General features: G+C 42.1%; 1 protein-coding gene across 2 annotated transcripts in view; it reads right to left on the reverse strand.

The window, feature by feature from the left end:
* Positions 1-21,529, reverse strand: part of galcb (galactosylceramidase b) — an 86,393-nt gene that overhangs the window by 44,726 nt on the left and 20,138 nt on the right. Inside the window, exons 5-7 of one of the 2 annotated variants that reach the window (XM_063043505.1) lie at positions 15,653-15,792; positions 12,066-12,104; positions 5,001-5,128 (exon numbers count right to left, since the gene is read on the reverse strand). In XM_063043505.1, the coding sequence (XP_062899575.1) occupies positions 5,001-5,128; positions 12,066-12,104; positions 15,653-15,792 (307 nt within the window). The remainder of the gene's footprint in view (positions 1-5,000; positions 5,129-12,065; positions 12,105-15,652; positions 15,793-21,529) is intronic. The other variant, XM_063043496.1, reaches the window with a different exon arrangement.

A 21,529-nucleotide genomic window follows, 5' to 3' on the forward strand; every position in this document is an offset into this window, starting at 1 on the left:
AGGGAAGAAGCTCTTCCTGTGCCTGCTGGTGCGGGAGCGGAGGCTCCTGTAGCACCTACCGGATGGGAGGAGAGTAAAAAGTCCATGGTTAGGGTGAGATGCATCCTTGATAATGCTTTTCGCTCTGCCCAGGCAGCGTATATGGTAGATGTTCTCAATGGTGGGCAATTGGGTGTCGATAATCCGCTGGGCAGTTTTCATCACATGCTGGAGTGCTTCACGGTCTGATACGGGACAATTGCCATACCACACTAGAGATGCAGTTGGTGAGTATGCTCTCAATGGTACAGCGGTAAAAGTCCGTCAGTATCCTGGGACAGAGGTGAGCTTTCTTGATGCTCCGCAGGAAATAAAGACGCTGTTGCGCCTTTTTGATCAGGATGGAGGAGTTCAGGGAGCAGGTGAGATCCTCGGAAATGTGGATACCAAGGAATTTGAAGCTTGATACACGTTTCAGTACAGCTCCATTGATGTAGATGGAGACATGAGTGTGGCTCCTAGCATGCCTGAAGTCCACAATGATCTCCTTGGTCTTCTGGGTGCTAAGGGCCAGGTTGTTGTCGGCATACCACGCGGCCAGGTGCTGGACCTCGTCCCTGTAGGCCATCTCATTGTCCCCTCTGATCAGGCCAACCACTGTGGTGTTGTCTGTGAACTTGATTATGGAGTTAGAACCATGTACAGGAACGCAGTCATAGGTGAAAAGGGAATACAGAAGAGGGCTCAGCACACAGCCTTGAGGCACGCCGGTGTTCAGGGTGAGAGTGGAGGAGGAGAGGTTGTCTAACTTAACTGATTGGGGTCTGTTAGTCAGAAAGTCCAAGGTCCGACTGCAGAGGGATGAGTTGATACCAAGCTGGCGAAGTTTGGTGATCAGCTTGGAGGGGATCACAGTATTGAATGCCGAACTAAAGTCAATGAACAGCATTCTGACGTAAGAGTTGGGGCTGTCCAGGTGGGTCAGGGCAGCGTGAAGTGCCGTGGAGATGGCGTCCTCTGTTGACCTGTTGGTGCGATAGACAAATTGATGGGGGTCCAGGGTAGTGGGCAGATTGGTTCTATCACATCTGAAATCCTGTCTCTCAAAGCATTTTGCAATCATCCTTATTTACCAGGAGATCATTTATAGAGTACAGCACAGAAACATGCCCTTTTATAGAGTACAGCACAGAAACATGCCAAACTATTAATCTGCCTACTCCCATCAACCTGCACTTGGCCCATACCCCTCCAATCCATGTACCTATCCAAATTTCCCTTACCTGGCCTGCTGAGTTCCTCCAGCATTTTGTGCGTGTTGCTTGGATTTCCAGCATCTGCAGATTTTCTCTCGTCTTTAACATATGTGATTGCTAACCTTTCCTTGTATTGATAACAGGGCATCGATCTGAGTCATTAACTCCGCTCTTCTCTCCACAGATGCTGCCTGACCTTATCCCAATTGGCAACCCTCTCATGTCAAATCCAAAATTACTGAGTTTACTGTCAGATGCAGAGGGTGACAGGTCACAGTTAAAATAGAAATCAGTTTTTATTTCTAAAGTTCAGTGCACGCAATAACAAAGTACAAAGTACAAAGTACGTATACTGTATACAGTCTCGAGATTCCCCTCCTTACAGGCAGCCATGAGACAAAGAAACTCAACAGAACCCATTAAAGGAGACTGTCAAACACCCAATGTACACAAAAAACAAATTGTGCAAATCACAAAAAAAAACAAATAACATTCAGAACTAAAGTTCATAAAAGAGAGTTCACAGCCACAAAGCCCGCCCAGGAGTCCATTAGTTGCAGGCCACCCACAGCCTCGGTTCACTGTAGAAATGAGTGTACACATCATCGCGCTGTGAGGTGAACACCCATCAACTCTATTCTCTGGCTCCTGAGCTTAAATCGGCCAAGCACCAGCTCCTTCCTCATTCTCCGGCCCAGCCCCAGACTCTGCCTCACTTCTGATCGGCCACTTCAATTCAGCTTCAAGCCAGCAATATTGTGGGACTGTCTGTTAACTGGCTGTGACTGTGACCACCCCAGTGATCATCCTCCAAATCCTACCCACCTTCAAAAAGCAGCCAGACCTAGTACCAGGCTCCTTCCAACGTATTCCCCCGTTTCCTCTCTGATCAGCTGGCTATATCTTTGTTCTTCCTCTGATCATTTTTATGCTCCATTCAAAGGTGAACCTGAGCTGGTGGATTCAGCAAAGTTTGACTGAACTTTGAAGGATGAACAAATATCAAACCGGCTAGTTCCTAATAGTTATCGATGGCAGAGTTCATCCAATGTATGCTGTGTTCTTTTGATTAAATTTAAATGAACAAAATCAGCGCAGACACCTAGTGCAGATAACAGACTGCCTTCACACAATGTCTATACAATATAATGCCTCAGATAGTGCTCTGGATGATTGCATCTTCCAATTCCTCATTTTCATTGTAACATTCAAGGTGATTCAATACCTTTAAATTTTTCATAGTTCCTAACTTCAAGTAGTGAAATTGTTTCATTTTCACTCCCATCCATTTTCTGCCACCTCCAAGCCGGAATGTTTGAAACCGTAGTGAGCAAAACAGTTCAGAATTGTCTTACTGCTTATTTCTCGCCAACTATCAGTGACAAAAATCACTGCTTTTTGAACACAAACACATGCAACTGATGCTGTTTAAAACTGTTCTCTCTAAGCAAAGTATAGCGTGAAACAGCTACACAAGCACACACGACTGACGCTAGTTTGAAGCAGTCTTTTGTCCCAATTAAGCGGCGTAGTATTCCAAATAAATGAAGCATCCCAAAGAAATAAATGGCAAATTTCTCAATTAGCTTTTGTTCTTTTCATACATACAGTACATGTTGAGAAGGAATTTAGCCTATAAGTATAAATCAGCAACTATCTCTTTGGCCAAGTATCTTGTTTTGAATAGGAGCAACATATATATGATTCAGCTCAAATTGCAAGCCGTAATGTTGCCTCTGATATTTGTGCATCCACAGGCTGAAAGCTACACATTTTTGATGGACTAGGAAACTGAAGAAGCATGTCAGGACTAGTTAAGAAGGTTTATAGGTTGTTTCAAGGAAAGAGTAAAGGAAACAAAAGATTAAAGGAGAAGAGCAATTTACTTGACTTAATTATCTGTAAAACTGTGTTATACTTTGACAACCCAGCATTTAAAAATGTGACTTCTTTCTCATCTTCCAGAATCAGGCTTTTATACCACATTGGTTTTCATTTTATTTAGAGATACAGTGTGGCACAGTCCCTAATGAGCCACACCACCCAGCAACTCACCGATTTAACCCCAGCCTAATCACAGGACAATTTACAATGCCCAATTAAACTACTAACCTGTACGTCTTTGAACTGTGGGAAGAAACTGGAGCTCCCAGAGGGAAAACATGCACTCCCGGAGAGGGAGTACAAACCTTTTACAGAGGATGCCGGAACTGAACTCTGAACTCTGAACTCTGACACCACTAGCTGTAATAGCGTGGCGCCAACCGCTATGCTGCTGGGGACGTTCATGTGTGTTGCGTCTAACCATTCTGTAGCCAGATCCCATTTCAGGAGTATTTCCAAGTGCAGATTAAAAGGCACTACATTCACAGGCACATTCTAAACTTAAACTGGTCTGATGGCTATATTCAACTCAGTTCACTCTACACACCAAGCGTTTAACTAGATTGTCTATAGAGGGAGGTGAAAGGTTTTTTAATTCAAAGACACACCACTGAGACACTCCCTATGATTGTTTTCTTTAACAATCAACATGATTTTTCAACTGTTCATCCATCAACATAGTCCCTCCTCTCCCCACAAAAATAAACGTAAATCTGAAATACCCTTCTCCACACAGCTGATAAACCCAAAGGAACAGCAGAGACTAACACAATTTGGCACCAGCAGTATCACAGGAGTTGCCAATCAGTGTGGAACTCAACACAGAACTGTTTTAGGGACTCCAGTTCTGGAATTTTCCTTGGGGTTTACTCCTGAAGCTTTCCCCATGCGTGGGTATAGTTACTAGGCAGGAGACACTTGGGATCAGAGTTTTCTTTCTCCAGATGAGCTGTCAACCATGGCTGACAGGCCCATTTGCTTGAAGCAACTGGTTATAAGGCACCAGTATCCTGTCTTTACCCCTTCTGTCAGCAGAAATAGTTGAGCTGGGCTTAATAGCCAAATCACTCGTGAAAGCCAGGAACCGGACTTGGTTTTCAGAGGCTATTTGAGAGGGTTCAAAGGAGGCTCATGAAAATGATTCCAGGATTAAAAGGCTTGCCATATGAGGATCATTTGATAGCTCTGGGCCTCCATTCACTGGAATTCAGAAGAATGAGGGTTGACCTTATTGAAACCTATCAAATAGTGAAAGGCCTTGACAGAGTAGATGTGGAAAGGATGTTTCCTTTGGTAGGGGAGTCTAAGACTCAGAATAGAGGGGCATCCATTTAGAATGGAGATAAGGAGGAATTTCTTTAGCTAGAGAGTGGTATATCTGTGGAATTTGTTGCCATCGGTGGCTGTGGCAGCCAAGCTATTGGGTACCATTAAGGCAGAGGTATATAGATTCTTGACTGGTCAGGGGATGAAGGATATGAGTAGGAGGCTGGAATTGGGGCTGAGAGGAAAAATGGATCAGCCATGATGATCAATTGGCCAAACAGCCTAATTCTGCTCCTACATCTTATGGATGCACTTGGGAGCATTTCACAGATAATTGGAGCTTATCCTCACTACCACCCCATGATAACATTTAGGAACCAGAAATACTTTTATAATAAAGGTAAAACATCGTAATACAGAAAATGAAACCAAAATCAATCTGTGCAAGATTTTCAATAAAGCAAGATAGCAAATACCCACAATACATAATAGTTCTTATTAAGATCCTTCATCATTTTGAAATCATTTTCTAATTAAAACTCTACTCTGGACAGCAAGCAAAGAACTTTTAGGAAGAGCTGGATTCTATAGTGCAATTTAGTCCCAAAAACTTACCCTATAATTTCAACTGCGTCACTTAAGTATGGGTCAACTATTAAATCATCTGCGATCCCCCAGTTTCCATCTGCAGCAATAATACCAACATCCTTTACACCAACTTTATCCAGTAACTGGCGCAGTACCTTGGCAATAGATAAAGACAAACATCACTCGACTAAAAATGGAATAGTAATGAAATAAAACCCCTGAAAGCTCTCTTTAATAAGGCCTGATACATGGGCAGACAGTGGGAGGGGACAAAACTTCAAAACTTAGTTCAAGGCAAAGAGGATCATTGGGATCCCTTACACACAGAGATATTTATCAGCAGCGCTGTATAAACAAAGCCCTTAGCATTGTTATTCATTCCTCCCATCTATCAACAATCTACTTGACCCCCTACCGCCAGGCAGGAGGTACCATAGCATTAGGACCAGAAGTGTTAGGATGGAGAACAACTTCTTCCCTCAGATCGTGAGACTACTGAACTCCCTGCCACCACCCAGGTCTCATCACGTATGAAGCACCAGTATTGTTACACTATTTACTTTTTGACTTGTGTTGTAAATACACCTCATTATTCGTTAATTTAATTGCAGTAATATTACTTATCTGTTGAGTGTCCAAGTGTCTGCCTGTCTATTTGTGAGTTTTAAATACTGTGTTGTGCACCTTGGTCCAGAGGAACGTTGTTTCATTTGTCAGTATACATGTGTATGGTTCCAAGGCTGTCAAGCCGAGGAGTGGTAGTGGGGACAAGCTCCCACTACCTAAAAGTGCTCCTCACGGCACGCGCCTCAAATAGCCTCTGACAACCAAGTCCAACTCCTGGCCTTCTCGTGTGGCTTAGCCTCTAAGCCGGGCGGAACTGTTTCTACTGACGGGAGAAGGGGCGAAGGCGGGTCCTGGTGCCTTAAAACCAGTGCTTCGGGTAGATGGAGCTTGTCAGCCTGGGAAGGCAGTCCATCTAAGAGAGGGAAACTCTGAATTCAAACCTCCGCTGCCTTGCGGCCATACCCACTCATGGGAGAGGCTTCAGGAGTAAACCCTGAGGACAAATCCGGAGCTGGAGTCCCTAAGGCAACCCGACGTTGCCTTCAACCTCATTCTAGCAACTCCTGTGATGTCACTGGTGCCAAGCTGTATCAGCCCTTGCCCCCGTCTCTTGGACAGCATCGGTGGCGTGGAGACGGGAGACTTGCTGCTTGAGCAACTGCTGGTCTTCCATACAATGTTGCCCAGGCCTGCGCCCTGGAGAGACTGAAGCAAGACTTTCCAGGTGCAGATCCATGGTCTCGCGAGACTAATGGATACATGTGTATGATTGAGTGACAATAAACTTGAACTTGAAGGGAGATCACCACAGATAGAGGCAAAGGAAAACCAGGGCTACTTGGGAAGAAGGAATTAAGTCACACAAGGTACCCTAAAAGGCTAAAGATTTTAATGAACATTTTTATCAATGCAATGGAGATGAAGATAAACCAATACTTCAAAAACTTAGAAAAAACAAGGGCATTTCAGACCAAAGTTACCATAGCAAGTGTGGTAAGGGGAATTAAGGGTTATGGGGAAAAGGCAGGAGATGAGTCCATGGCCAGATCAGCCATAACCTTACTGAGTGGCGGAGCAGGCTCGACGGGTCAGATGGCTGACTCCTACTTCTTAAGCTCTTATGTTCTTATGGAGCTGTCTGATATGAACGGCCACACTTTATCTGTTGCCAGCTACCATCCTATAACTTGGCAATTTTCCCAACATGCCCTGTGTTCTCAGCAGATGGTGGAAATCCAGAGCAACACATTTTTAAAGCAATTGGAATTTATAAGAGATATCAGTTTGTCTCCAGAGATGGAGAAAGGGAGGGAGATGTCAGAAACGGACCAAGTGAATTCAATGGCAGGTTGGAAGGTGGAGACAAAGTTGATTAATTTGATGAGCTCAGCACAGGTGAAGGAAGTAGCACCAATGTAGTGGAGGAAAAGTACAATTTCCATTGATGCTGCTTGACCTGCTGAGACCCTCCAACATGTCCTGTTGCCTTCACAGGATGAATCCAATCCAGGTAATTACTCTTTGTTACATCCACTCTCCCCCTCATCACTTGCTATTTTTCACATTGATTTAGCTGTCACATTGATGATGGATTTGAGTCACTTACTGACCAGATTAGTTGGCCATGACATCTTTCCTCTTCTGAAGGACATCAGTGCATGATTATCCTCATCTATTAGTTTCCTTCTTCAGCCCATTACCTCTTCGCCCTATCACCTCCCAGCTTCTTACTCATCCCCTCTCTCCAACCTTCCCCCTCACCTGGTCTCAACTGTCCCCTCGTTTGCCTCACCCCTTCTTATTCTGGCTTCGTCCCCCGTCCTTTCCAGTACAGATGAAGGATCTCAGCCCGAAACATCAAAAATTCCCCTCCATAGATGGTGCCCGAGTTCCTCCAACATCTTATGTGAGCTGCTAAAGACTTCCAGCATCTGCAGTATATCTTGTGTTAATTAAATACTTCTTTTTCTTTTTAAAGACCAGAATTCATTAGACCATAAGCTGCAGGAACAGGGTTAGTCCATTCAGTCCATTGAGTCTGCACCAACATTTTCATTTTCATGCCTTCTCCCTGTAACCTTTGACACCCTGACTAAGCAAGGAACTATCAACCTCCGCTTTAAATATACTCAATGACTTGCCCTCCATAGCTGCCTGTGGCAATAAATTCCAGAGAGTCTCTACCTTCTGCCTAAAGAAACTCCTCCTCATCTCTGTTCTAAATGGACGTCTCTCTAGTTTGAAGCTGTGCCCTCTGGTCCTAAACTCACCCACTATAGGAAACATCGTCCCCACATCCACTCTATCTAGGCCTTTCAATATTTGATACATTTCAATGAGATACAATCTCATTCTTCTAAACTCCAGTGGTACGGTCCTAGAGCCATCAAATGCTCCTCATGCATTAACCCTTTCATTCCTGCAATCATTCTCGTCAAACACCTCTGGACACTCTCCAATGCCAGCACAGCTTTTCATTAATAAGAGGCTCAAAACTGCTCACAATGCTCCAATGCCTTATAAAGTACCCTTGCTCTTATATTCTAGGCCTCTCCAAATGAATACTAACATCATATTTGCATTTATTACCACTGACTCAACCTGCAAGTTAAACTTTGCAGTTGTTTCTTGAATTTTCTCCATTTAGAAAATAGACTACAACTTTGTATCATGCATTTCCCTACACAAGATTCCATCTCCCACTTCTTTGCCTATTCTCTCAATTGGGCTAAGTTCTTCTGTAGCCTCTCTACTTCTTCAAAACTGCCTGCCCCTCCATCTATCTTCATATCGTCTGCAAACTTTGCCACAAAGCCAATTCCATGATTCAAGTCACTGACACATAACGTAAAAAGGATCAGTCCCAACACAGACCCCTGTGGAACACCACTAGTCAACAGCAGCCAGCCAGTAAAGGATTCCCTTATTCCCACTCTTTGCCTCCTGCCAATCAGCCTCTGCTTTCTCCATGCTAGAATCTTTCCCGTAATACCATGGGCTCATAGCTTTTAAAGCAGCCACTTTGTCAAAGGCCTTCTGAAAATCCAAGTACACAACATCAACCAATTCTCCTTTGTCTATCCTGCTTGTTATTTCGTCAAAGAATTCTAACAGATTTTTCAGGCAAGATTTTCCCTTGGACCATAGAACATAGAAGCAGAATTAGTACAATTGGACCATCACATCTGCTCCGCCATTCAGTCATGGCTGATCCTGCCTTTTCCCCCTCCTCAGCCCCACTCCCCAGCCTTCTCCCCATAACCTTTGATGCCGTGTCCAATCAAGAACCTATCAAGTCCCCAACAACCTGGCCTCCACAGCTGCCTGTGGTAATAAATTCCATAAATTCACCACTCTCGGGTGAAAGAAATTTCTCCACATTTATTGTTTTAAATGACTCCCCTCTATCCTAGGCTGTGCCCTCTTGTCCTACACTCCCCCAGCATGGGACACATCCTTTCCACATCGACTCTGCCTGGGTCTTTCAACATTCAAAAGGTTTCAAAAAGATCCCCCCTTCATTCTTCTAAATTCCAGCGAGTACAGACACAGAGTCATCAAATGCTCCTCGTATGATAGCCCTTTCATTCCCAGAATCATCCTTGTGAAGCTCCTCTGAACCCTTTCCAATACCATTACATCTTTTCTTAGATGAAGAAGCCCAAAACTGTTCATAATACCCAAGGTGAGGCCTCACCAGTGCCTTATAAAGCCTCAGCATCACATTCCTGCTCTTGTATTCCAGATCTCTTGACATGAGTGCTACATTGCATTTGCCTTCCTCACCAACTCTACCTGCAAGTTAACCTTTAGTGTGTTCTGCACAAGGACTCCCAAGTCCCTATGCATTTTAGATTTTTGGATTTTCTTCAAATCTGCAAATTTAATTCTACTACCAAAGTGCATGACAATGCATTTTCCAACATTGGATTTCATTTGCCATCCTCTTGCCCATTCTCCTAATCTGTCTAAGTCCTTCTGCAGCCTACCTGTTTCCCCAACACTACCTGCCCCTCCACCAATCTATCTCCCTGAACTCCCTATGCAGAACCTTACCGCACATCCTACCCATGTCACCGGTACCTACATTGACCACAACTTCTGGCCATTCATCTTCCTATTTGAAGTTGCTGAGGACTCGATCCGAGATATCCCGGACCCTGGCTCGCGGGAGGCAACATACCACCAGGGAATCTTGTTCTTGCCCACAGAACCTCCTGTCCATTCCTCTAACTAACGTATCCTATCTCCAGAGCCTCGTCTTCCACCTTCCCTTCTGAGTCACAGAAGCAGGCTCAGTGCCAGAGATCTGAACAGAGTGACTTTCCTCTGTTAGGTCATCCCACACCCCTCCCCCCCAGCAGTATCCAAAGTGATATACCTGTTGTTGAGGGGGATGGCTACAGGGCTACTCTGCACTCAGCTCTAAGGCAATATTGTTCTGTTCTGAGGCTGTGCCCTCTGGTCCTGGACTCTCTCATTATAGGAAACATCCTCTCCACATCCACTCTATCTAGGACTTCCAGCATTTGATAGGTTTCAATAAGATCCCCTCTCATTCTTCTAAACTCCGATGAGTACAGGCCCAGAGCCATCAAACACTCCTCATATGTTAACCTTTTCATTCCCAGAATCATTCTCGTGAACCAACTCTGGATCTTGAATTACGTCAAATTATAGCAAATCAATGTATTCAGGTCAAAGAAAATCCACTTTCTTCACTCTTCACACATAAAAGCATTGCTGACCATAAACTCAGCATTATTTGGTATTCTATGCCAAACTCTCTGTATTTCAGCTCTGTGGAGAATGAACGCAGAGGCAAAGTACAACACAGGGATGTTATTACACGGACAGTTCACTGGGTTTGAAATTTCAGGCACACATCTTTCCAAATGAATGAAACTTCTTCTCATATAATTCAATGAGGCAAAAATTAACATTGGAATACATAACGCACACTTCTGTAATACCTGACTTCAACAAAAACCAGGGACACATGTTAAAGATGAAGTAGGAACAAAAGCATCAAGAGCTCTTATAATTTCCCAAAGGAAACTGAATGAAGATACACTCAGCAGCCACTTCATTAGGTATGCCTGCTCATTAATGCAAATATCTAATTAGACAATCACGTGGCAGCAACTGAATGCATAAAAGCATTGAAGAGGTTCAGTTGTTGTTCAGAACAAACATCAGAATGGGGAGGAAAAGTGACTTTGACCGTGGAATGATTGCTCGTGCCAGACGGGGTGGTTTAAGTAGCTCAGCAACTCCTGATCTCCAGGGATTGATTGATTGATTGATTTATTGACCGCGCGCATGCGCACGCTCTCTCTCTCTCACACACACACACAACAATCTGTATTGTTTATAGAGAATGGTGCGAGAAACAAAAAAACATCCAGTGAGCGGCAGTTCTGTGGGCAAAAACACCTTGTTGATGAAAGAGGTCAGAGGAAAATAACCTGACTGGCTCAAGCCGACAGGAAGGTGACAGTAATTCAGATAACCACGTGTTACAACAGTGGTGTGCAGGAGAGTGTCTTTGAATGCACAACACGTTGAACCTTGAAGTTATGGGCAATTGCAAAAGAACATCATGAACACATGCTTTTGAAGACCGCGTATGTAGACTCAGTGGTCACTTTCTTAAGTATAGGAGAAAGTGAGTATAGTGCTGGACTTAATGTTACCACATTGTACTATCCTAAAATATAAAATTGGGTTATTGATTTCATATAATTAGTTTAAAGATGTTGCTTATTTAGAAACACTAGCATTTTAATGTTTTATCATACTGACGTTGATAAAAACCTTATGTTCTTGCCTCACCATGTAATGAAATCATTCAAAAATGTTTACCATGTGAATTTAAATTTGTTTTTTTTTAAAAATGTTACATATAAAAATTAAATTGGAAATATGTTCAAAATATTTTTCGGCAGAAGTTATTCTTGGAAGGCCCTCCCCAACTCTCCTTAGTGCTTTAATTTCTTCCCCATACGCACAAGGTGCGTTAGTAGTGTAGCTGATGGCATGGGAAGTCAGGGTGAGCTGCTGGATATGACGTTGCTTCCCATGGTGGGAGAGTCCAGGACCAGAGGACACAACCTCAGAATAGAGGAACGTCCATTTAGAACAGAGATGAGGAGAAATTTCTTTAGCCAGAGGGTGGTTAATTCATGGAATTCATCGCCACATACGGCTGTAGAGGCCAAGTCATTGGGTATATCTAAAGCTGAGAGTGGTAGGTTCTTGATTAGTCAGGCAGTCAATGCTTAAGGAGAATAGGCAGGAGAACGGGGTTGAGAGAGGAATGGATCAGCCATGATAGAATGGCGGAGCAGTCAATAGATAGAATGGCCTAATTCTGCTCCCATGTCTTCTGTGGGAGAGAGCAGGTTACAAGACAATACGTGGGAAAACGGGACTGATAGGAGCACCCATAGCCAAATGACTTAATGGGCTGAACAGCCTTCTGTGTCATAAGAAAATAGGAGATAAAAACTATGTGAAACATACCATGATGTACTTCTTGTCAAAGTGTCTTTCATTCCAAATCTTGGAGAGAAACATAAATTAATCCAATTAATTTATGAACATCATTTTGATTTTGCACAAAATATATATCTTTAAATAGAGATTAGTGCCAACTATACCAGCGACATTAATTTTGCTGCCAATTATTTACCATTAGAAACAAAACATATTTACAATTATGAACACTAAATTACTTTCCTTCCATGAGTAGGATTTGAGAAATGAAACACAAATCTGAATTATAGGGCTAATTAACAACAAAAAAAAACACATTTTAGTAGAAGACTATTTATTCCAGATTATGGTACTTTCAGCACTGACACCAATATTCAACATAAATACCTAAACAAAAAGGCTAATTTATGGGCAAAATACCAATGAACACAACCTCACTATTTTCCCTCTCTTTTTGGATGACTTATTTTTCATATTTATGCACTTATTGTAATTTATAACTTTATTATGTATTGCAATGTACTTGTACGAGCCTGTACCTATTTTCCGTCTGTATTGTATTTCGTGTTGTATGTTTATTATGGGTAATTTTTCATGTGGGTTGGGCATGATAGAAGCAAACAGTATGGTTACAAACGTGTGCTCTATCTTGGGTCAGTTTTGTCCAGGTAGATCCAGAATGTAAGCCATGGGGGGGCTGATTTTTTTTTTGGGTGACCGTTTAAATAATCTTAAGAATGCTTAGTACCACTGACATCATTATTTTGTTATATTGCAAGTTTTACTTTAATTAGTTTTTTTAAAAAATCATAACAAGATCATTCATCCTTGCTGGATTCTTAATAAAGGGTCAAACATATTCTTTGAACTTTGGAACTTCATTAAATTTGAGTGCATCAAATCATACAGTGTCAACACCCCCACCCACCCCCGTGCTTAGTCTTTGGTTTGTTTGCAGTACTGCTGCAAAACAACAAATTTCACAATATATGCTAGTGATATTAACCCTGATTCTGACCCGAGACTCAAACATCTGAATGGCCCATCCCTCCTGCTTCTTGTTTTGAAACTGCATGGTAGAGAAAGGAATCATTTGGTAAGTTTACTTGGGCTGACCCTGAAGGATCTGTGAACTTATGACATGCACCCGAGATTTTCCTCAAACTCAGCAAATAAACTTCCTTTAAAATTTTCGTATCCAACTGCATTTTAAGTTCACATTGAAGTTGATTTCACAAACCTTTCTTGTGGTGTGGTCTGGATTACATATGAGCTTTGTAAAAATAAAAACTTAAAATCACCTTTCTAATGATTCCGCCAATTAACCGATGAATTCCAATACTGGCTCACTTGCCAGAGGAAGCTGTTTCTCATCAGCTCGGATGTAACTGTTGATAGGTTTAGTATACCAGCTCAAATTTGTGTTCACCTTCAGTCTCCTTAAGAACCACATTACTTGCCTTGTCAACTTCTCCGACCACCTTTAAGAATTAGTGTGCAAGGAAATTCCCTCAAAGGCCACTTTTCATTAAAGTGTGATTTAGATTACATCAACTCCCTATGTTGCTTTGCTTGAATGGGTATAACTTTACAGAAAGCTACTCTTTGCTAACGTTTGCTAATATCTTGTTCAGTCTTTGCTTTGCTTCTTAGTTATGTATCATTCACAAACTTCAGGAGTTTAGAAGAATGAGGGGGATCTCATTGAAACCTATCGAATATTGAAAGGGCTAGATAGAGTGGATGTAGAGCAAATGTTTCCAACATTCCAGAATGTTTCTGGTCTAGGACCAGAGGGCACAACCTAAGAATAATGGGACATCCATTTACAACAGAGAAGATGAGGAATTTCTTTAGCTAGAGGTTGGTGAATCTGTGGAATTCATTCCCACAAACAGCTGTGGAGGACAAGTGATTGAGTATATTTAAAGTGGAAGCTAACACGTTCTCGATTAGTAAGGGTGTCAAAGGTTACAGGAGAAGGCAGGGGAATGGGGTTGAAAGGGCAATAAATCAGCCATGATGGAATGGCAGAGCAAAGTCAAAGGGCCGAATGGCCTAATCTGCTCCTTTTATCTTGTAGTCTTCAAAATTGTTCTTGCTGTACCCATCCATGTCATTTCGTACTTAATCTGACAAACAACTGTCCTTGTATTAACCCCGGGAGATCTCACTGCATAACTGTCTCTGAGGAGAGAGAGGACAAAGAACATGCATTCATCGCTGCTGTTCCACATTGCTTGGAATTGCTTGATGCAAAATACATTTCAAGTGCCCCTTCGCTGCCTTTTACTGACATTTTCTGAACAGTGGTATTTTATCAAGTGCGTTTGAAAGTCATGTAAAATGTTTACTAGACTGATTAATGTGAATAAAATACAAGTTCAAACGCCACTACATTTGCACTTGATTTGGCACTAAAATCTGTAGTCACTGATCTATTCGAAATCTCTTAGGTAATTGTTATGAATTTGAATGGACAGCTGAAAAAAAACAGCCTTAAGTTTATTTTCCTTTCATAAGATCAAAAGATATTGGAGTAGAATTAGGCCATTTGGCCTGGAGTCTGCTCCACCATTTCATCATTGCTGATCCATTTTCCCTTTCAGCCCCAATCTCCTGCCTTCTCCCTGTATCCCTTCACGCCCTGACTAATCAAGAATCTATCAACCTCTGTTTTATACATACATAAAGACTTCGACTCCACAGTTGCTTATGGCAATGAATTCCACAGATTCACCACTCTCTGGCTAATACCTTCTCATCTCCATTCTAAAAGGATGCCTCTCTATTCTGAGGCTGTGTCCTCTAGTCTTAGACTGTCCTACCATAGAAAACATCCTCTCCACATCCAATCTATCAAGGCCTTTCACCATTCACAAGGAAATCTGCAGATGCTGGAAATTCAAGCAACACACACAAAAAATGCTGGTGAACGCAGCAGGCCAGGCAGCATCGATAGAGGTACAGTCAAAGTTTCGGGCCGAAACCCTTCGTCAGGACCATTCAACAGGTTTCAATGAGATCCCCCCCACCCCATTGTACGTTCAATAACATATTCTCCTTAATTGCAAACTACATGCACAAGACAGAATAATTATTTAAGTTGCTACCTAATGATCGGTTTAAAGATAATTAAATATAGGTTTAAAATGTTCAATCCTACATTCTGCTGTTTTTTTACTTTGTATTTAGAGATACAGTGTGGAACAGGCCCTTCGGCCCAACGCGCTTGTGCCACCCAGCAAGCCACCTATTTTAACCCGAGCCTATTTGAGAATATAACGTTGGTAATCCACTATCCAACTGAACGGGGAAATTCAATCTATTTAACATGGGGCAATTTACAATGACTAATTAATCTACCAACCAGACGTCTTTGGACCAAGGGAGGAAACCCACTTGGTTACAGGGAAAACATACAATCTCCTTACAGATGGAGCTGGAATTGAACTCCGCACTCCAGAGCACCCCGCACTGTAATAGCATCATGCTACACATGATACTGTCATGGCACCTTGTAAAATTAGTTTAGTTATTTACATTCAACATCAGATGTTAGTTACCATTCTACAATATTACCATAAGCAACAAGTATGTTTTATTTTACTAACCCCAACATAGTCAATATCAAGATTATGATAGAATTTAGCACCATGAATCCATGAAGAAATATAATAGGCTGTTCTGTGTGGGTAAGAGTAAGGCGACATCTCTCCATAACCAATCCAAGCAGGAAAGGCCCAGGGCAACCCTGAGAAATAAATAAAGGATTCTCTTAAAAAGCAAACTACAATTAGAACAATATTAAAATGGTTTCATGTTTAGAATTCAAGTCCATCACCACCAGGACATCACGTCATCTCCAAAGCTACACTCCAGTAGCTACCCAGCTCAACAGAACTCACTCAGCTGTGATACCCTGACTGTCCCCAAACAACATCCGTTAAATGGTCTTTCCTGCTCTCCTTGTTCTGTTGAGAATTATTAACTCTGTTCATATTGTTCACATTTAAGTTTGATTATTGATGTTTGCACATGTGACCGTTCTGCTAATTGTTGATTGCTCATGGCTCTTTGCACAATTGCCTTGTAAATTGTTGGTTGCTTTTGTGTTGTCTGTACGGTATTGTCCTGTGTTTGGCATCGAACCACAATCAATTCTGGTATGTTTCACATACGGGACTGGTAATAAATTGATTCTGATTCTCTTGAATTGAGTTAAATTTCCAGGGAAATTTAAAAGGTTTTTAAGTACCTCCCTTCAGTACCATTCTCCTTGATAGAAATGACTTAGCTGTACACTAGCTTACGGTTAATGTACACAATCAAACTATTAACCTAGCATGCTTGGGACTTGAGTGGAGCTGGATTATCAGAGTTCCAGACTTGAACACACTTTGTCATTTCTTATTTAGATGTGATATAGTAGTCTCATAAATTTTCTAGTGAACTTAGTAGATTTAAGTGTAGCAAGGTCAGCTATGGCCTTGGTGTGTTAACGGGAGCACAGAAACAGCAACTAGCTTCAGGTCACCTATTGCAGCTGCCCAGGAGAGGAGACGCTGGAGGAGGTGTGGGAGAAGGCAGAGGTCTCTGTGTGTGCACACTGGGTTGGGGGCTGCTGCTGCCCTCCAGTGTTTGCTCGATGGGAGACAAGCTGGACCACGACAACATTCTACGTGCCATCAATATATAGGCTATGCTATACAAGGGGTATATTTATCTTTGTGATTGTATGTTTTTCTGTTATTGTATGAACTATGAGTACTGTGTGTTGCACCTTGGCCCCAGAAGAATCCCGTTTCATTTGGGCTGTATTCATGGGTATGGTTGGATGATCATTAAACTTGAACTTCAACTTAGTGAACCAAAGGTGGACGAACTCGTGGCACAATTAGAGGTTGGTGGGTATGGCGTTGCGGGCATCACTGAGCCGTGGCTGAAAGGCGGCCACTGTTGAGAGCTTAACATCAAAGGATATACTTGGTATCAAACAGACAGGCAGGAAGGCATAGGCAGTGGTGTGGCTCTGTTGGTAAGAGATGGGATTACATCTTTAGAAAGAAGTGACATAGGGTCAGAGAACCTTGAATCTTTGTGGGTGGAGTTAAGAAACAGTATCAATAAAAAAACATCATGGGAATCATATACAGGCCTCCAAATAGTAGCCAAGATGTAGGGTTGAGATTGCAAAGGGAGCTGGAGAGGACAAGTAATAAGAGTAATGTCACAATTGTAATGAGGGACTTCAATATGCAAGGGGATTGGGAAAATCAGGTTGGTGTTGGATCGCGAGAGGGGGCATTTGTTTAATGCCTACAAGGTGGCTTTTTAGAGCAGCTTGTGTTTGAGCCTACTCGGTGAAAGACTGTCTTAGATTGGATGTTGTGTAATAATCCAGATCTTATGAGGGAGCTTAACATAAAGGTATGCTTAGGAAGCAATGATCATAATATGATTGAATTCATACTGCAATTTGAGAGGCAGAAGCATAACTCACATGTACAGTTGAAGTCAGAAGTTTACATACACCTCAGCCAAATACATTTAAACTCAGTTTTTCATAATTCCTGACATTTAACCCTGAAAGACATTCCCCATCTTAGGTCAGTTAGGATCACTACTTTATTTTAAGAATGCGAAATGTCAGAATAATAGTAGAGAGAATGATTTATTTCAGCTTTTATTTCTTTCATCACTTTCCCAGTAGGTCAGAAGTTTACATACACTTTGTTAGTATTTGGTTGCGTTGCCTTTAAATTGTTTAACTTGGGTCAAATGTTTTGGGTAGCCTTCCACAAGCTTCTCACAGTAAGTTGCTGGAATTTTGTTCCATTCCTCCAGACAGAACTGATGTATATGAGTCAGGTTTGTAGACCTCCTTGCTCGCATATGCTTTTCAGTTCTGCCCACAAATTTTCTATCGGACTGAGGTCAGAGCTTTGTGATGGCCACTCCAATACCTTGACTTTGTTGTCCTTAAGCAATTTTGCCACAACTTTGGAGGTATCCTTAGGGTCATTGTCCATTTGGAAGACACATTTGCAACCGAGCTTTAACTTCCCGGCTGATGTCTTGAGATGTTGCTTCAATATATCCACATAATTTTCCTTCCTCATGATGCCATCTATTTTGTGAAGTGCACCCGTCCCTCCTGCAGCAAAGCACCCCCACAACATGATGCTGCCACCCCCATGCTTCACGGTTGGGATGGTGTTCTTCAGTTTGCAAGCCTCACCCTTTTTCCTCCAAACATTACGATGGTCATTATGGCCAAACAGTTCAATTTTTGTTTCATCAGACCAGAGGACATTTTTCCAGAAAGTAAGATCTTTGTCCCCATGTGCACTTGCAAACTGTAGTTTCGCTTTTTTATGGCGGTTTTGGAGCAGTGGCTTCTTCCTTGCTGAGCAGCATTTCAGGTTATGTCGATATAGGACTCGTTTTACTGTGGATATAGACAATTGACTACCCATTTCTTCCAGCATCTTCACAAGATCCTTTGCTATTGTTCTGGGATTAATTTGCACTTTTTGCGCCAGAGTACGTTCATGTCTAGGAGACAGAATACGTCGCTTTCCTGAGTGGTAAGATGGCTGCGTGGTCCCATGGTGTTTATACTTGCGTACTATTGTTTGTACAGATGAACGTGGTACCTTCAGGTGTTTGGAAATTGCTCCCAAGGATGAACCAGACTTGACATCATTTTCTGAGCTCAATCTGATAGAAAATTTGTGGGCAGAACTGAAAAAACGTGTGTGAGCAAGGAGGCCTACAAACCTGACTCAGTTACACCAGTTCTGTCTGGAGGAATGGAACAAAATTCCAGCAACTTACTGCGAGAAGCTACCCAAAATGTTTGACCCAAGTTAAACAATTTAAAGGCAACGCTACCAAATACTAACAAAGTGTATGTAAACTTCTGACCTACTGGGAAAGTGATGAAAGAAATAAAAGCTGAAATAAATCATTCTCTCTACTACTATTCTGACATTTCACATTCTTAAAATAAAGTAGTGATCCTAACTGACTTAAGACAGGGAATGTTTTCTACAATTACATGTCAGGAATTGTGAAAAACTGAGTTTAAATGTATTTGGCCAAGGTGTATTGTTACCTACCTCGTGGGTATCTTATGACCGTCTTATGACCATGATGTAATTGAGTACCTTGTGAGTATGATGTAATTGTCTTGTGATGGTGGGGTGATGTAATCTTCCCACCAGTGTGAGGTCACGTGATGACATGTTCTAAACAGGTATATAACGGGAAACGCCTGTAGTTATGCAGGGGATTCGTTGTTTAGTTCGTCAGTTACTCCATTATGGTGCGTATTCATCTCCTGACGCAGTTTTGTTTTAACGTGGAGTTTTACTTTCTAGTGTAAGGTAAAACTGTTGTGCCGGTAGTTTTGCCAATCGCTGCCAGTTTTGTTTGGTGTACTTTGATTTACCTTTACAGTCTAGTATTGGAGAGTGAGGACCTTAGTAAAGTACGGGAACCTGAAGGATTGAGTAAAGTTGGTTTCGTTCGGCGGTTTAATACAGGATTGACCTTATTGATTCTTCGTTCGGAAATAGTGACCTGCATCTAAGATAACACCTGTAATATCAGGAAGGTTTGGGCAGTGTTCATTCACCAGGAAAAGATCAGTTCCTTCAAGCCGTTTTATTTCCTTCGTCGTGAATCCTTTGGAGAATCAGCAGTAACGTCACGTATTCGAAGAAATCCATTTCCAGAGAAGTCTCTCCTTATTGACTGTGTAAATCACTTGGACTTCTGAATTTCCCATTTTAAGACTGCGTTTGAATTTACCACCTTAAGACTGTGTTTGAATTTACCACTTTAAAACTGTTCGATTACCACTTTAAGAACTGTTCCAGAGTTGCCGTATAGCAGGTAACTTCCGGTTAAGTTAGTTGTTTGAATACTTTTCGCTATTGCTGAGCAGAGTTTAATAAATGTTTGTTTTAAAAACCTGACTCAATTCTATATTCATTGTTGCTGGTCACGTGACAGTATGTAAACTTCCAATTTCAACTGTATCAGTATCACAATGGAATAAGGAGAATTATAGAGGCATGGGAGAGGAGCTTGCCCAGGTGGGTTGGAGGAGGATACTGGCAGGGATGATGGCAGGGCAGAGGTGGCTGAAGTTTCTGGGAATAATTCACAAGGCACAGGATAGATATGTCTCGCAGAGGAAGAAGTTCTCAAATGGCAGTGGTAGGCAGCCATGGCCGACAAAGGAAGTTAGGGACTGCATAAAAGCCAAGGAATTGGCATACAAGGTAAAAAAAAAAGTGAGTGGGAAGTTCCATGATTGGAAAGCTTTTAAATTCCAACAGAAGTCAACGAAGAAAGCTACAAGGGAAAAGATGAAATATGAGGGCAGACTAGCTAGTAATATAAAGCGGGATACCAGAAGTTTTTTCAGTTATATAAAGAGTAAAAGGGAGGCAAGAGTTGATTCTGGACCACTGGAAAATGATACTGGTGAGGTAGTAATGGGGGATGAAGAAATGGCAGATGAACTTAATGGGAACTTTGCGTCTGTCTTCACCGTGAAAGACACTCGCAGTGTGCCAGAGGTCCGTGAGTGTCAGGGAGCAGGAGTGGGTGCCACTGAGTGGATGAGGTTTTGAGGTACTTGGAGACTAATGATAAGTCAAAAATCAGCATGGTTTGTGTCAAGGGAAATCTTGCCTGACAAATCTGTTAGAGTTCCTCAAGGAAGTAACAAGTAGGATGGACAAAGGAGAGTCAGTGGATGTCATTTACTTGGATTTTCAGAAGGCGTTTAATAAGGTGCTACATGAGGCTGCTTAACAAGATAAAATCCTGTGGTGTTACAGGGATGGTACTGGTATGGATAGAGGAATGGCTGACAGGCAGGAGGCAGCGAGTGGGAATAAAAGGGACCTTTTCTGGCTGGTTGCCAGTGTTCCTCAGGGGCCAGTATTTAGACTGCTACTTTTCACATTTTTTGTCAACGATTTGGTTAATGAAATTGATGGCCTTGTGGCAAAGTTTGTGGATAATATGAAGATAGGTGGAGGGGCAGGTAATGCTGAGGAAGCAATGCAATCGACAAATTGAAAGAATGGGCAAAAAAGTGGCAGATGGAGTACATGATTGGGAAATGTATGATAAATACACTTTGGTAAAAGGAACAATCGTGTAGACTATTATCTAAATGGGGAGAAGGTTCAAACATCAGAGGTGCAGAGGGACTTAGGATTCCTTGTGCAAGATTAATTTACAGGTTGAGTCTGTGATAAAGAGGGCGAATGCAAAATTGGCATTTAGAAGACTCTAGTCAGGCCGCACTTGGGAGCACTGCCACAGTTTGAGGCCCAATATTTCAGAAAGGATGTGTTGTCATTGGACAGAGTCCAGGAGGTTCATGAAGATGATCCCGGGAATGAAGGGGTTAACATATGAGGAGCGTTTGGCAGCTTTGGGCACGTACTCAATGGAATTTAGAA

The sequence above is a fragment of the Mobula hypostoma genome, chromosome 1, assembly GCF_963921235.1.
Source record: "Mobula hypostoma chromosome 1, sMobHyp1.1, whole genome shotgun sequence".
Taxonomy (NCBI): domain Eukaryota; kingdom Metazoa; phylum Chordata; class Chondrichthyes; order Myliobatiformes; family Myliobatidae; genus Mobula; species Mobula hypostoma.